This window comes from Papilio machaon, chromosome 18 (assembly GCF_912999745.1).
Source record: "Papilio machaon chromosome 18, ilPapMach1.1, whole genome shotgun sequence".
NCBI classification, from domain to species: Eukaryota; Metazoa; Arthropoda; class Insecta; order Lepidoptera; family Papilionidae; genus Papilio; species Papilio machaon.
The window spans coordinates 2,345,613-2,362,951 of NC_060003.1; the positions used below are offsets into that span (position 1 = coordinate 2,345,613).

The following is a 17,339-nucleotide window of genomic DNA, read 5'->3' on the forward strand; positions in this document are numbered from 1 at the left end:
CTACGGCCTTGATACAAGATAAAAACACAATGGTACTTGCATGAAGATACTGTGCTGGTTTAAAATAAGTATATTCTTATCAATCTTAAAATAAAAAGGGCACAAAAACAAACATTAAAAACAAAAAAAAACAAAACACTTAGTAACTGTACCACAGGGCACATGATTTTCCATTTAATTTTCAACCATTAAACCAAGTCTGGTTTAGTTACTTTTTTGCGTAAACAAAACGAAAACCACTTATCTTACTTTTTTAATTAATAATTATAAATCAATTTAAGATTGGTGGATAAATCTTAAATCTAAAATAAATGCATGTGCTTTTAGTATACAGTCTTCGTATAAAGAGGTATTCATGGTCGATATAATATTAATATAAATATGCTTTTTGATATTAACACAGCCATGTTTTATAACGTTGTAAAGTTATCAACTTACTCTAGCGTAGAACTATGTATACAATCATATATAAAATACTAACTATGAATCATATGTCAACAGTTCTTTCGGTATTTAGCAGAAAGAAATGTAAATTTGAGCAGACTGTGCCAATACCCTGTAAAGCGTTATTTCTTTGAGCTTTAATGGCAACCATTTTGATTTTCTCGCGCCACTGTTAAAGGCATAGACAAATTTATTTTATTTTTTAATTTCTAATATAATTATCTGACAGCTTTATTACAGTCAAACAAGGATATGACGGTGAGAGGCGCTGTTGTCGCCGTTATTTCTGTCAGAAAATATGTAAAGCTGTCAAACTTTAAGAATCACCGTTTACAAAACGTACGAACTATAATTACTGGTCATAGCTATTGTTAATCTGTTACTACCAATAAAATCAAGAAACAATAATAATGCAATCCTTAATACACATCCACCGATAAAGCAATATATTTGACTTACGACACTAATCAGTGGGCCCGTTTTTATCGGAAGCGACCGTGGTACAGTCATCTACAAACCAAGAGTGACAATAGCAATTATTACCAGGTAATAATAATATTACCGATGAATAAAATGTAACACTTGATGTGTAGACGACTGTAATAAATAAGGTTGTGTTCAAGAGTAAACCCGCTCGACCGGACTTGTCTATGTAACTTCCGAGATATATTATCTACATTTATTAATATTGAAAACCAACGCGTGGGAATCAATGTTGACAACTATTGAAATAATTCAGACATGAATATCGTGAAAAAAGCACACTGTCTTTCTCTAAAGTAAATTAAATAATTTATTTGCTTATTTTTTGTAGTCCTTCATTTATAATTCTATTTGGAAATAAATATTATACGTTATAAATTTACTTTGTAGAATGTATTTAATATAATGTGTATTAAATAAGAAAGTTCGGAAAGTCCAACGGTCGCCCTTGAACACACTTATGTCTAAATGCATATTTCCACTTATCGATTAACCGCGCGATTCTGGTTGTGCGTGATTGCGATTTTGTGTAGAAGTTGCGACCGCCTCAGTGGAAATGTGAGATTCAACTCCATACAAATGGTCGCACGGCTAACCGCTAAGTGGAAATTGGATTAAAGTCTACCACTCGACCAGCCGCAGTGAGACTGGTGACTTAGGCGACAACAGGAAGTCGAACTGGATGTCCAGCTCACCGTCGAATTCAACCCGCCATTGTTGCATTATCTATAACAAAAAAAAAAAACTTCGAAAAAGCTCTCACTTATTTTCTTGTCTATAGATGGTGCTGTTTTCAATTTTAATAAAAATTATGAAACTATCAAATTAAGGTATCAAAATTTTATAGTATTGATTCATCACTTCTTAAATTCTACTAAATTACCATAAAGAACATAATAATTTTATCTGTTCTATTTATATTTCTAATACAAAGAAAGCTTCATGTGTAACCATAGCCCTGTTATCTTATGAGTTATGTTCTGCCATTATCTGGTTGAACATTGCGCAACAACAATTTGTTTAAGGAGTGATAACTTAAATTTGTTGTGAAATCAAACGTCCTCTCGGCGACATACTTAGTTTATGATGAATCACTTCCGCCATGTCACAAGTCACAAGCAATCTTACAATAGATAAAATGGTACTGTTTCCATTCTGTCATTCGCAATACAAAGACTCCCTTAATTTTGTAACAGATGCTTCTCTACAAAACTATAACAATAAGCTAACTCTCAAGTTCTCTTGTCTGTCTTTTTTTTGCTATCTTTACCTTTCATGGCAACCCACCTTTATTTTTAAACTATAATATTTTTTCTGAAGTTTGTTGTTTCTCGATATCATGAGCAGAATTATCAATGAATAAGATTATAAACTAAATGTTGGTACCAAGTTCAAGTTCAGCTCTACAGACTTGCGTTAATAACTTAATTACCAGTCAGTAAGAAGATTGATACATAGAAATTATGACTGTTCCTGTATCTGCCTATAATTTGTCAGACATACCTTGGCCAGTAGCAGATGTAGTTCCAATTCAACGAATCTTTTCCCGGGACACATTCTCCGGCCGCGGCCGAAAGGCGCGACGAGTCCCGGCGAGTGCGGCTCGAAGCCGCCCGCCCACCGCTCGGGCAGGTACTCGCGCGCGCGACGGAAGTTCTCCTCGCGCCGGCACGCCGCACCAGTGTGCGCCAACACGAACGTCTGATCATTGTTATAATACTCAATTTAATAATACTCATTGTTGTAATACTCATTTTAATAATACCAATTATAATAAAACTCTTTTTAATAATAAAAATAACGCTAAATATTCAGGAAAAAGGTGTTTTTTGCCTGACTGGTTGGTATTGTTTTTCGTCAGGTTATGTTGGTAAGTTAAGTCCGGATTTTATTAGGGTAGGTACTTAATCGACGAAATTATTTACTAGTTAAAATATATGACGCAGTAGCTTTTAGTTAATTGTATGACGCAAATAATATTGTACCTATAGTAAGTATTATGTATGGACAAAAACATAACGTTTTAATCTACGACAATAACAGTTAACGCTATTGTTATAAAAATGATAATTTTTTATCTTAATGCAACAAATATGAACCATCAACTGTCCATTGTTCTTTCATGTTTATTTGTACAGTCCATTTTACTGATTTCATTTATTTTTAATTTTTTTTATTATAATTATATTGGTGCAATAAACAATGTCAAGTAGTAAAATTTTGTTACTTTGTAGTTTTATTTGATAATTGTCATGAGTATATACTAATCTGCTTTTCTAAAATAAAAAATTACAACGCAAAACTTTAACAATAGTTTTGAGTAGTATTTTGTCACAAAGATGGCGTAGAGGTCGAGTAAAGGTAAAAAAGTAACACTTACACCAGCAGGTAACCTATGTCCGGCAAGAGTCATAGGCTTGTCGAGTAGACGCGCGAGGAATGGCGCGGTAGGTAGTAATCGGAAGGCCTCTTTGGTGGCATCTCGTATGGAAGTAGCAGCAGACAAGTCTTCTAATTCCAGCCGCTTGCTGACCGGCAACTCGGAGCGGATCCTCTCCTGCCAGTCCGGACGCCCGCTCAACAGGTACAGCAGGAAGACGAGGCTGTTTGCTAACTGCAGAACCACAGACAATGTGTACACGTAGAGAACATAGAAAGTAATCACGTCGGCTTCACAAGAAAATAATGTCCCCATGGCTACTGTGAACGGAACTTTGTTAGCCGACTTCAAAAAGAAGGAGGTTGTCAACTTAGCACTTTAGAATAAATAAGTATTATTCACAGATTGCAATGTTTATATTGATCGTTGACAAATGATAGAACCGAATAATCTTGATACTTGTCATCTGTCTTTAATTCTCTATGATTATACATTCTATGAAACCTTACCGTCTCAATGCCGGCAGTAATGAAGTCAATAACAGCAGCCTTCTTGTCGCGCGCGTCGAGTTCTGGGTTGGAGAGGATGTTGAGGAAGATCTCCCGCATGCCGTCGTCCTGCGCCGCGCCGGTTGTGCGCGACATCGCCTCCTCCATCAGCTCAGATATTATCCTATTAGTCGATCGTTACTTTTCCTTTAGAGTACTGTCTACTGGCCAGATTAAAAAAAAACTTTTTTAGTTTTATTTTATCTGGCACCCATTTGTAAAAATTCAGGTTCAAAATTCTAAGGTTTATTTATCGTTAGTTTTTTCTATGACTCGATCAGGATGATGGTAAAAAAATTATAATAGACGAAAAAAGTTGGCGGTTTCTCAATTTTTTACTTCACTTTATAAAACATCAGCTAACACTTACATATGTATGGTCTCTTCGCTCTTGACAAAAGTCCTGTACAGATTGGTGGGGGCGAACTTCCATAGGGGTGCTCCGTAGTAGGAGTCCCGCTGGGCTCTGAAGTGCGCTTTGACGGCCGCCGCGAGCGCCGCTGCCCGCCCTGACATCCAGCGTTCAAGGAATCCCAGCCGGGTGCCCAGCATCAGACCGCATACAGCTAGAAACACAAGACATACATGTCTTACATTATTTGTACTAGGCATTTTCGTTATATCATAAGATGGTAAACTAGCGACTGACCACTTGAATTCGCCGAAATGAAAAAGCGACCGCAGCCCATGGACATCCACAAATGCAGGTGCGTTGCTTACCTCTAATCGACGGAGGAGGGTGGCACAGAAAGTGAATATTTTGCCTTACTATACATGCCCTCCGTCAAATTCATTAAGCTAGCACGTACTTAGGACCACATCATTAACATCAGGTGGAATAAACAGTTAATAAAAAACGCTTTCAGTTTTAATCTTCTTCAATTCTGTTGATAATTAATAATATATCAAAAGTTACTTGACGTCGACAACTCCGTCACGAAAACTTCAGTGTGGAAAACCCATTAGAGTACCTCAAACAAAACCTTTAAACTCTAATGTGTACAAATTTATAGGTATTTTTATAACATGACGCAAATTAAAGGAATCATTTGTATTAGTTCCGTAGTATCGATTGTTTTTTTAATACGCAAGGCCAAAGCAAGTACTTAAAAATTTGGCAGCGTTGGTAATGAGCGGCGATTACCAACTACCTACATACTTGAACGTAGATACTACGACGCGAGTTTTGTACGACGCACGATAATATTATTCAAACGTAAATATTATGTTTATTTTACGCACAAAAGAGTTTATGTAACATATTTTTGAAATATCAAAATCACGAATACAGCTCTGATACAAATCAATTTCCGATGTACTCTACATTTGTATTGCTTTTTCTTTATTAACCATAGGCGGGATAAAAAAAAATATTTCGTCTATGGTCATTACTTTTGAATAATATCTGTACTTTACTTATTAAATCTTTAATAATATAAAAAAAGTGAGAATTATATAACAGTATATTTCTTTATAGGAAACTAGCTTTTACCCGCGACTCCGTCCGCGCGGAATAAAAAATAGAAAACGGGGTAAAAATTATCCTATGTCCTTTTCCTGGTTCTAAGCTACCTGCCCACCAATTTTCAGTCAAATCAATTCAGCCGTTCTTGAGTTATAAATAGTGTAACTAACACGACTTTCTTTTATATATATAGATAATTCGTCTCACTAAAAAAAAATTGCAAAAGTCCGCAAAATGTGTACCAATATCAAAATAAAAAATATACAGTGACAACAAGTATTAACAATCACTTTACTATTAAAAATACAAAGAGATTGAGTCAAAATAACAATACCACATACTTGTATCATAATTTAACCAATACTATAGCAATCTTGTTTTAAGATGAAATACATTGTGCTGAAACCAGAAACTTTAGAATAAACATCTTCCTTTGCACCCCAACATACTCTATACATGGTCAAACAGGTTTCAAGTACAAATAAAGGATGCAGAATTTCGGGACGTGGCCCTGTAGATATTTAGGCTTTTATATAAATAAAAATGGTACGACCGATTATCCCAAGTTACTTTACCGTGGGTTTCTCCTGCCAACGATTTGTATAAAAATGTAATGTCGTCCTTTTCATTCGCTTTGAAAAAACAGAGATAACTATGTTTTTGTTTTGGTATTTTGGCAGTGGAAACTCACAGATATAATCTGGTTCGACCTTGAGATAAAATAAAGACGCAATCCTTTCAGACGCCCAATGGCGTTATACGTATTATTGCTTTTATTCAATCTAGTCTATAGCTCCGAAGGGTAGGCAGAGATTATAAATTTGCATTTTGCACGATCCTGTCACACCTCTTTCTCTTATTCTATAAACATTAGCCATGCATCTATGCACATAATTGTCGGGTAACCATACTCCTTTGAACGAATTTCTTTAGTATAACAATAACGTTATGAATGCGAAAAATTAATTAGTGTTGTTACTGATGAAATATCTTTTATTTTAATTATTGTAATATTTTTTTAGGTTTATAATATAGACAAAACTGTTAAATCTGACGAACATTTGTGTAAAAATTTTGTTGCACATGGCAAACTCGGTGTGAACGAAGCGAATCAATAGCATCTGCTGTTGAGTTATCTCCCACAACTACGAAGCGTTACGGCCGGGCCATATCTCGCTAACTAGGTCCTACATATACCATGAGGTAAATATATTGATGGACTGTCCTGATTTACCATTTTTAATATCGATTTCTAGTTATTTCTTAGTCATGTCCTTGTTGATATAAATAAACTGTTCTAGTTACTTCTTCTAGAACACAACTTTTGAGCAACACAACTTTTAACGATGAACTTTAAATCTACGATGTACAAAAGAAATAAAATGTTACGCCGGAAATCAATGTCGTCAAAATATTATTCAAACAAACCAATGAAGGAAACCCTGAAATAATTATAGTTACTTTGTCAAATTATTTTTTTCCATCCAAATTGCAGTTGCACCAGCAAACCATGTCAGTTCACGCCGAAACATCATTGTAAAATGCCTATGACTTATATTTCGCATAGCCTAACCCTATTTTTTCTCCTATAAAAAGTCTACGTCAGATTCTGTTAAATTAATAAGTTTATGATAAATTAATATTAAGTCTTTGACGTTTGCTATGGAGATGCCTAACGTTTAAGGTGTCCTGTTATTGATTGTATAATGTTGGTCACCCTATTCGCAGCTGTCATAACTCTTACGTCGATAACAGAGTGGTATCATGATGTACTTCTAATGTTGCATTCCTCGCGGTGATGCGAGGCGAGGCGATGCGATGCGGGCTCTATCACTATCGCCGCTATTCCTACGATATCTGACCTACATTACGCGATTTTATCTCAGATGCAGCGTCATATTTTCGTCATTGAATGTCTGTCTGTCGATTTATGTCTCATGTCTTCAAACAAACAACGTAATGACATCTTATTTATCTATAACTTTACGATTATTTGAAGGAAAACTGAATGATTTATTATTTAGATATGTATTATCAATATTGTCATAAAACAAATATGGGGTAAGAATAGGAAAGAGTAAGGGATTATTGAATAGCCCTCATAAAAAACATTAGGTATAAACCTACTGTCTAACCAAAACAAGCTCTGATTAATTAAGTTTTTTTATTTTTATTTAGATGTTGATGTGTTAAGTAAATGATGCATAGAAAGGTAGTATTATTTTATATTCTAATTTTAGTCCCAACTTAACAGAAAAACTAAAACAATTTTATAGAAATAGTTTAGACCTTGACTACCACCTGTCGCAGATAAAATTTGGGTATCAAATATATTACGACTGTAATTAGATAACACTTATTTAAATGTTAAATTAATTAATTTCGTAGCCTCCACAAAACAAGATAACCTTGAAAATGGTTTCCAAAACCATGTTTTAGACCAAGATCCATCCATCTCTTTCTCTCCACATACATTTTTAAAGTTCTTCTTGTCACATGCAATTCTTTCCATAGTAAAACATACCTATAATGTTATCATTATATTAATTGAAGCTATTAATTATTATTGGTAAAGTGGCCACTTTCGTTAAGGACTGATATGAAGGGTAATTATTTTTAAACATTGATAAAACCAGTTGGCATTGAACAAATATAAAAAGAAACGTTCAAGTGAACAAAATGCATCGCTATCACGTGCACTATCGCACCAGTAAATTAATTACTGCACTGTTGACCCGGCAAAGGTCTTTGAGGTGGGCAAAGGATCTCATTGAAAATATCGTTGTTATACCAAAGTTAATTGTTCATCGCTTGTTTACATATCGTTCGTATCATCAAACGTATAATCCAGCTAAAAATAATATTTATTCATACGAAAAATAAGAATTAAATACCACAATTTTAAAACTGTATAACAATACTACGGAGCTAAATTAGGTAACGTATGCATACTTATCTATTTAAAAAGTATTTTTCGACATCAACCGACAAAAATAACAATCGAAGTTAATCATTATTGCCTTCTTGTAGTGATCCTTCGTAACCTTGAATTACAAATGGCCGCTTACCCTATATCATGTAGTTTGCTATCAACCGTCACTATGTTCATATTAAATATATGCCAATAAAAATGCATTGGAATAAATTATGCATGTTGTTAAGTAGATCATCAAAATGTTTTGGATCATGAAAACTCTCGTAATCAGCTCATATACGTCACCACCGAAGGCAGCTTACCCAAATCAGGATATGCGTGCGAAATTCAAAAAAAAAACATTGGTACATGGCGGGAATCAAACCAGGATGTGTAGATTACAGATCCAGAGCTTAACCTCTGAGCCATCGACGCTCCAACATGACAACATGCTCATACATAAGTATCTATAATGGTATGCTATCATTAATTATAATAATCTCATATTATATTATTAAATATTAACTTCAATTTAATGGACTATAATGAACATAGTTTACGTTAAACATTATCTTACAAAGTATCACATTTGTAAATGTTATACATATAATCGTAGGACTTTATTACGCAATTGTTACTCTGTGTGTCACAAACCTAATTATATAAATAATCAAAATAACCAAAGTCAAAGTCAATGCCTAACCTAAACAGTAGGGCTTAGGTTCGGTGCACGTATTTCTATGTAACATGTAAGTAACCCTCTTTATTTGTTTTACACATTAATTGACTAGAGTTCTATTGTATAGGTACTGTTAAGGATTAACAAAGAGGTTTAATACAAAATAATATATACTCAAACCAAAAAATCGAACACTTTATTTTTTAATATGTGAGAAAATATTTAAAGTAATTTAATGGATCACAAGGACGAAAAGAGTGTTTTATTTTAGTTATTTCATCAACCTACCATTTAGCACGATTCAGTAAATTCCATGGCGTATTTTCCAACAAGTACGAAACTGTAGACGAAAGAAAAGCATGGCCTTGTATTTTTTAATTAATCAAGTCCTCAAATCGTCCGTATGCCCATATAAGAACGGTAGCTATATGTAGCCACACGTAGGTGTACGAGCCTTTTGTTTCAACTTTTTGGTGGGGACAGAACTTGAAATTGCTTCCCTCGACCTTGAATTACAAAGGCAGGTGCAGACCGAATTTGCGAGAATATTTTGAATGCGGGGGAACTACCAAAAAGACCCCTTTTGACATATTTGATTAAATCGGTTAAAAGGGTTGGGTACTTTTAACGGAAAAACGATCGTATCGTCAAAAATTGCGGACCCTATTTTAAGAATTTTTGTATCTTTATTTTGAAATCTCTGTTTTCTCTTGGCAGTGTTTCAAATTAAATTATTATATATCCAAATTGTACAAACGGATGTTCGGTTTAGTTTTTTTTTTTGTAGTTTTAAAACACTTAATCCTGAAATATGCTATTTTCCTAAATCCAACCGTATATTATATATTTCCCCTTAAATTGGTGAACTAATATAAGAATGTTTTACCCCATTACTCAATTCAGCAATTTTATACGTAAAACCCTACTTTGAGTCCATGCTTTTATCGAGTGTTTGAATAATTTAACATTTTTAGCGTGAGAACGGGAAATAGTTTATTTAAAACATAAAAGATTTAAGCTGACATGAAAAAAATACAGCCTTGAGAACAAAAGAGTCATGGTGTTCGGGTATACATGGCCGCCAAGATACATGTAGATAACAGCTGTACAAAAATGGCTTGTATTAGATAAACTATTTTATTACAACTCGACATGTCATGCTGGGAATTTAATTAATAACAAGAGTAATAACAATAAGAAAATTAAATTAGATTTATATTTAATATTTATATAATTTTCAATGAGACAATTTACATAACATAAATTTCAGTGTAATGAAATCGCGACAGGCATTATTTTGATAATTGTAAAATATATTTAAAATTAATAATAAATATAAAGTAATTAAAATTATTTTTAACATTTATGTAATGACTAGCTGTCGCCCGCGACTTCATCCAATTTCATCGAGATCCGTTGAGCTGTTCCGGAGATACCTTCAATCAAACAAACATCCATCCATCCATCTATCCATCTAAACATTCGCATTTATAATATGAGTAAGATGACTCATAATTGCATATTTAATAAAATTATTTTGGCATTAGAAAGATACATTCTCAGTGGGCAATATAGGTTATAGGCTATAGTGGAAGACTTCAAAAGGTATTTAATCTAATATATAAAATTCTCGTGTCACAGTTTTCGTTCCCGTACTCCTCCGAAACGGCTTGACCGATTCTCATGAAATTTTGTGAGCATATTGAGTAGGTCTGAGAATCGGCCAATATCTATTTTTCATACCCCCCCCCCCATTAGCTAGCTAGTATATAATATTATCAGTATGAATAAATATATTTTTCTAAATAATATGAATTCTGATTGTTCTTATTTTGTTATGAAAAACGTATTTTTGTGTTAGATAGATGTATAAATATAAATCACTTAATAAATATAAAATTTCGCGTCAAAAAAATTCAATTTTCCTTGACTGTATCATGTCAATTTTAGATCACTAACCTTATACAGGAATTCCTTAATTATACTTAGGTATAATCTATTTCGTCTAGACGGAAAGCAATTAGATTCGTGTAGGAAGAATTGTGATAACTCAAAAATTTAAAAATCATTGTCTGTCTATCGTTTGATTAATTATTTCATAATCATTATTTAGAAAAAAAATACTTTCCAGACAAATTACACAAGTAACGAAACAGTTTAATTATATTAAAACGGAAGCTTTTTATGTACCATTTTTAACTATGTACTATTAAATAATAAACGTCGTGAATTTTTTACACATGACATTCACAAACGACTACTAGTTACTACTTTTCTAAATTTTCAAGAATCAGAAAATCTTCAGTTTTCTGAAGCGACACAATCGAAACGACTAGGCGGCGGGGATATCGGTTTCTGGTAGATATCAGCATATTAGCATAGCTTCGCTCGATCTCTGTGACGCTTTTGTGTTTCCTAAATTTCTTCGCAATATTCTAATATTCTACTGTGATCTGTGTAACTACTGTGCCTATTTACCTTCTGGCTTGCTGAACTAGTTGTTATTTGTTGTCGTTATTTCCACTACCTGGAGTCTACAACAACCCTCAACTCAAGCCGCAACCCCATAAGCTGTTATCATATAACTCCGCGTTCTTCTAAGACAAAGTCATATAATACTTACACTCGAGTCCCATTCTATTGGTGAGCTGTTCGAAACCATAGACCGCGCCGTCAGATCTACGACAGGAGTTCAGTAGGTGGATGAAGTCATCGCAAATGCAGTTCAGTTGCGGCAGGAAGCCCTGCATCGTTTGCGGGCTCGTGATCTCTGATGTTAGGTGGCGGCGTAAGTGCACCCAGTTGTCACCTTGTCTGAAAGATGAGTTCGCTATAAGACCGACTATCGAAGGTACTAGATATGAGTTAGAAGACAGATGATGAAAGATGACAGACCAATTTTAAGGCAATTGCGTTAAGTATGATTTTTGTGATTTATTATAGTGTATAAGTTCCACCAAGAAGCAACAAAGATTGCGTAATGGTTTTAACTTTTCAACTGTTTAAAGCCACAAATGCGGATTACCGAATAACTAGTGTAAAATTTATTATGCAAAAATATTTGGTAAGTATTTAATAATTCCTGATACCTTAATGTACTAGGTACTGTCCCACTGAATTTAGTCTGGGCATGTTCTATCTCATGACAAAATCAACATTTTACACGTTGCTATTGGAATCCAGATAACTGAAGACTCGATTCCAAGACTTTATAATATTGCATTAACACGTGACAATCTTTAAGCGGTTAAGTCCCGTTTAGCTAACAGTTAATACCGGTGAAAGGCCAGTTCGTATTTCCTATCGACCTCAGCCATCAGAACCCGCTTGGAATGTTCCCGTTAGCACAACGTTATCCCACACTTAGTACAAACATAGTAATATTTCCTAAAATTCTTAGAAATAGTCTAATTGTCACACTTAATCGTCACATCGATATTAAATGGCTTCCTAAGCAGTTCGTTACTTTCTTCCTATGTAACAACACAAAATCCCGTTGAAAATGTTCCGTTTATACCAGCTCTTTTTCACTTCCGTTCTGCATTATTCTAAAGGTGACGCGTCCTTGTAATTTCGCTACAAATATAGTCTAAGAGATTTCATAATCATTTTGACCCTCAGGACCTCACCTCACGTGCGTGTTTATTGTAAACGATACAATTGCGAAAACTTCTATTTAAAACGTTAAAGACCAAATACACAATAGAATGTTATCGCTTAAACGTGACCTTTGTTATAGTTATTATATTGTTCACATTTTGGGCACAGAGTAGCAGCAGGAAGTTAGGTATTCGGGACTTCGTAGAAAAAACTAGTCGAGGCACTGTCAAGGTTTAGATAGCTACGTGACCGGCAAATATAAAACCTCGTCAAAATATCAATGATGTTCTGTTTGAATATTTATTATTTTCCTCTCACGAATTACTTTGATGATTTCGCTACAACCGATAGTTTTGTTGTACTCGTAATACCTTTTACCATACTTTATAACTCTAGTTACTAGCTGAACCCGACACTACAATATTACACGGCGTTATTGCCTTGCATTTAGAACTTTGACACAATGTTAGAAAAAAGCTTTTTTTAATAATTCGCCTATATGTGTAAATGATCCACGAGTTGGTATTACTACTTTAAGGTCTATAAAAAGAAATTTGAAAACCGTGGGTCCTTTCTTCGCCTCACTTAATAACGAACCTTTATGAGCTGAATATTAAATATGAACTAAATAGATTTAAATCAGCAACAAAGGAATTTACATACAACTTAGAACTATTATTGTCTGAACAAAAACACTATTAGAAAATAGATATTTTAAACTAATGGCACAGGTTAGTCCGCCACACCACCGATCTCAGCAAACTAGTTCCAAGTATATTTATCCGTCCTGATTTCCTTCGATCAGCATGAATTACCTATCCACTGTATAAACCACATGGTAGCTAATAACACCTCTTCAGATCTCCTACCGTATGTTTACATATTACAATTGAAAGGAAATTATGATTCGTTCCGCGGAGAAAATCAAACATTAATCTATAACTTAGTCATAAAGGAGGTTATGAAAATTCAAAATATTAAAATGTTTAAAAACTTAAAGGCCTAACCGTACATACAACCGTAACATAAAAATGATGTATGGCGAATTGTAGCTCTTTAAATGTGCTAAATAAAAGTCCGCGATAGCATATATCTATCTTTTATAGTTTTCTCACAATAACCATTTTTTTCTTTAGAAACATTAATTAAATTCATGCCCATTTCCGACGCTATTATTCAAGTTCAGTATTAACCCTTATGTAAATAAATATGCTCATTATCAAGAGAATTTAATGTAGATTATATTTGCCCTTGAAACTATATCATTCTGTCTAATAGTTTAGGAGATATCGTAAGAATAAAATTACGCGGAAACGAAAAATGCTACATTGCGTTACAATGAATAGCACAAATTTGCTTTCTGGGCTTACGTAGGTCAAACTATACGACCTACATTAAAACGATGTATGGAGTAATTATAGATCCTTAAATTTGCTAAATTAAAGTCTTAGGTGGCATATATCTATCATCTATGGATGTCTCACAAAAACCATGTTATTGTGAACAAACTTCGATTAAAATGCACACGAAAAACAGCGTCGTAAGCTTACGGCGCTATTATATCATATTCGATATGAATCCTTATCCAAATAAATATGTTTGATGGCTAGAGTATTAAATGCAGATTACATTAGCCTTTAAACTATGTAATTCTGATCAATAGTTTGGAAGATATTAAATGATTAAAAACTACGTACATTCGAAAAATGCTACTGCGGCGCGCGGCTGGACAAAATTAAAGGCAAGCTACGATGTATTAGTTCGTTAATTTTCAATTTGTATACCGATTTTGATAATTAGTTCATTGTTTAAAGGATAAGTGGTTATCTGCTGCATTCTAAATTAGTTTTTGAATTGAAGTACACACATATTAATTAGGAAAGTCCTTTTCTTTATTTGTCTTATTTCTTTCCTCATACGTATTAAGGAAATTTGTAACTGAACTTCAAATTCACAAAAAATTGTGAAATAAAACAAAAATTTTAAGAAAAAAAAATAGCCGACTTCAAGAAAAAAACAATCTCAAACAAAATGCACTCAAAAGTAACATAAAAAAACAATTTAAAAAAAAATGCATTCAAAGTACCAAAAAAAACAATCTCAAACAAAATGCACTAAAAAGAAACAAAATAATGTCATGAAAACTCCTTTCTTTCTTTCTTCTCTCTTTCAAAAAGCCTCTAAACTCTAAAGAAAGTTCTCTTCTTTCTTGTAACATGTCTATATTGTATAATAATTGTTATTTTGGAGTCGGTTTCGGCCTAAGTAGGGGCATAAACGTAAGTATGTCTTCTCAAATATAAAATGTATAATATTATATTTACTTCGGCCGACACCGACTGCGAAATAACAATTATTATACAATATAGACATGTTACAAGAAAGAAGAGAACTTTCTTTAGAGTTTAGAGGGTTTTTGAAAGAGATAAGAAAGAAAGAAAGAAGTTTTCATGACATTATTTTGTTTCTTTTTAGTGCATTTTGTTTGAGATTGTTTTTTATGGTACTTTTGAATGCATTTTGTTTGAAATTGTTTTTTTATGTTACTTTTGAGTGCATTTTGTTTGAGATTGTATTTTTTTAAGTCGGCTATTTTTTTTATTTGGAGTAATACAGTAAATATTTATTTTTCTATCGTTAGAGATACAGTTAGAAATTTTATGAAATACTTACAATTACAAATACTACAAATTAAATTGATTGATGTGAAAAACATAGTACAATGAAGTTGTCAATTTCTAATTAAATATAACTAGGTTTCAAAACAGCTTTCTCTTGTCACGGAACTTTGTTGCAAACGTTGATAAAAAAAAATCACGAAGTCATATTGCTTTTTCATTGCAAATGGTACTGGGAAGCAAAAAGTTCTCCGCATTGCCATTTATGATGCATAGAGTGATCGCTGAGTACGTTTTCAAATAGTAATGTGTCTGTCATCAATCTTAATCTAACACAATCACTAGAAAAGTGTAGAGTTTAACAAAACTTAATTATTTACGATTTTCTTTCGAATAAAAAGAGAGTTAAAAACTGAGAAAACCTTTGATTTCTACGAGGATCTGCGTTTTGCTCATTTTTTTTGCTCTTGATAGAAAAAAAATTTACATAATTATTATTAAATTGTTAAGCAATGCTTTTTGCAAATTATATGCGCACTTATAAAAAGTCAAAATATCTTATTGCGCCTGAGCTTTTTATCAAAATTATTATTATTTACTGACTTATTGCAAGGGACTGTTTGTTGTTACTATATTAAGACTACGACGCAGCGGAGATTATTTCACTATTTATGGCCTTAACATTGGCCTTAATACTGCTTAAAGCACTTTCATTTGACATTCGCCATTCAAGATACGTCTATCAGCATATTGTCTAGTATTGTCGATTGTTATTGTTCGAGAAAATTGTTTTGATTATTTCGCTAATGTTTGCCTTTACCGATTTCAAAATTTGAGGTATTATTTGATTCGTAGTCTCCTCCGAAATGTCATAAAGGTCTTGTCTTACAGTTTTTTGTCATTTTTAATTAAACATTGATAAAATATATTAAGTTTGCCTTCAGTCCGTAGTGCCGCAGGAGAGTGCAACCTCATTTGATAATAGTAAAAAAACCAATTATGGAAAAACTGGGCGTACTAACTATGTGCTTCCTAATTTAGTAATGAAGTGTTAGACTATTCTCGTATTTCTAGTATTAACGAGTAATATGAACACGGGTTTCTTACTTAGAAACACTGCTTAAGTAAAGTTGCTTAGCAACCAAATATGGCGGTGTAACACAGCCATGGAAATCCAGCTAGGTAAGATTAACCGTTAGCTAATAACCAATGTATTTAACCTAGATATAGGTTATGTTGGGCAGGTTTAGCGAGTCTAGATTGGATAGGCCTTGGATAACTGGCACAAAGACTTAGTGCTTACGGTAAAAACTTCTAGCTATAAATTATGTATTAAATTACTGTTTTTAAATTATGCTAATTACAGAACAACTTATAGATATTTCTTGACCCGGTGTGGTAAACATACATACATACATACATACATTACACGAACTTGGACCTACATAAAAATACATAACTTACATATACCTGTAAGGCTTCTAAATTAAATATCAGTTTGAACAGAAATAATTAAGTTATTTGGTCACATAAGTAGTAGACTTCTCATACAAAGGTTTTTCCTCAAACGACTCTAAGTACAGCAGTTATTCGTACTTAAGATGAACACCTACGTTTTTTCAAATATCTTAGCGGCTCATGCCCGCTACAATACTTTATGTCGCATCCTTTACGTCCCGCTAAACTGAAAATTGAATTCTGCCGAGTTACTCGTAAGATTTTTCGAGGCGGTGAGAAATATGACAATATCTATAAAATACTAACTCATTAACAAGTCCTGTAGTGGCATATCTGTCGGGCCTGCTCTTGCGGTAGACCTGCACGATCTCTGTAGGTGGCCGGTAGGGTCTCTTGTTGGAGTTGCGCAACACAGCCTCGAGCGCCGCGCGCTCCGCTATCGACACCACCGCCGCGCCCCCTGGTGTCGTCTCCGCGAAGATCGGCCCGTACCGCCTGAACATGTCTGCGTGCAAATATCTCATTGTGACGGCGAGATGCTGGTTAGTGATAGCGACATCTCGACATTACACATATTGTAATGAAATAATACACATTTGATATTTAATGATTCCTGTTAACTATTATGTAACTACTCAGTTTCTACTAGTGGTTCACTTTTGCATCTAACTATTTTTCATAATCTTTATGAAAAGGTCTTATGTATAATTCTTCGTCCTATAAATTCAATTTAAGAGTTACTTGACAAGC

At 33.7% G+C, this 17,339-nt stretch overlaps 1 protein-coding gene across 1 annotated transcript in view; it reads right to left on the minus strand.

The window, feature by feature from the left end:
• Nucleotides 1–1,314: 1,314 nt before the first annotated feature.
• LOC106715493 (ecdysone 20-monooxygenase) overlaps nucleotides 1,315–17,339 on the minus strand; it is a 41,856-nt gene continuing 25,831 nt past the window's right edge. The window contains exons 3-9 of the mRNA XM_045682109.1: nucleotides 16,896–17,094; nucleotides 11,537–11,727; nucleotides 4,226–4,421; nucleotides 3,817–3,979; nucleotides 3,308–3,541; nucleotides 2,431–2,628; nucleotides 1,315–1,653 (exon numbers count right to left, since the gene is read on the minus strand). Coding sequence (XP_045538065.1) covers nucleotides 1,549–1,653; nucleotides 2,431–2,628; nucleotides 3,308–3,541; nucleotides 3,817–3,979; nucleotides 4,226–4,421; nucleotides 11,537–11,727; nucleotides 16,896–17,094 — 1,286 coding nt within the window. The 3' untranslated portion in view covers nucleotides 1,315–1,548. The remainder of the gene's footprint in view (nucleotides 1,654–2,430; nucleotides 2,629–3,307; nucleotides 3,542–3,816; nucleotides 3,980–4,225; nucleotides 4,422–11,536; nucleotides 11,728–16,895; nucleotides 17,095–17,339) is intronic.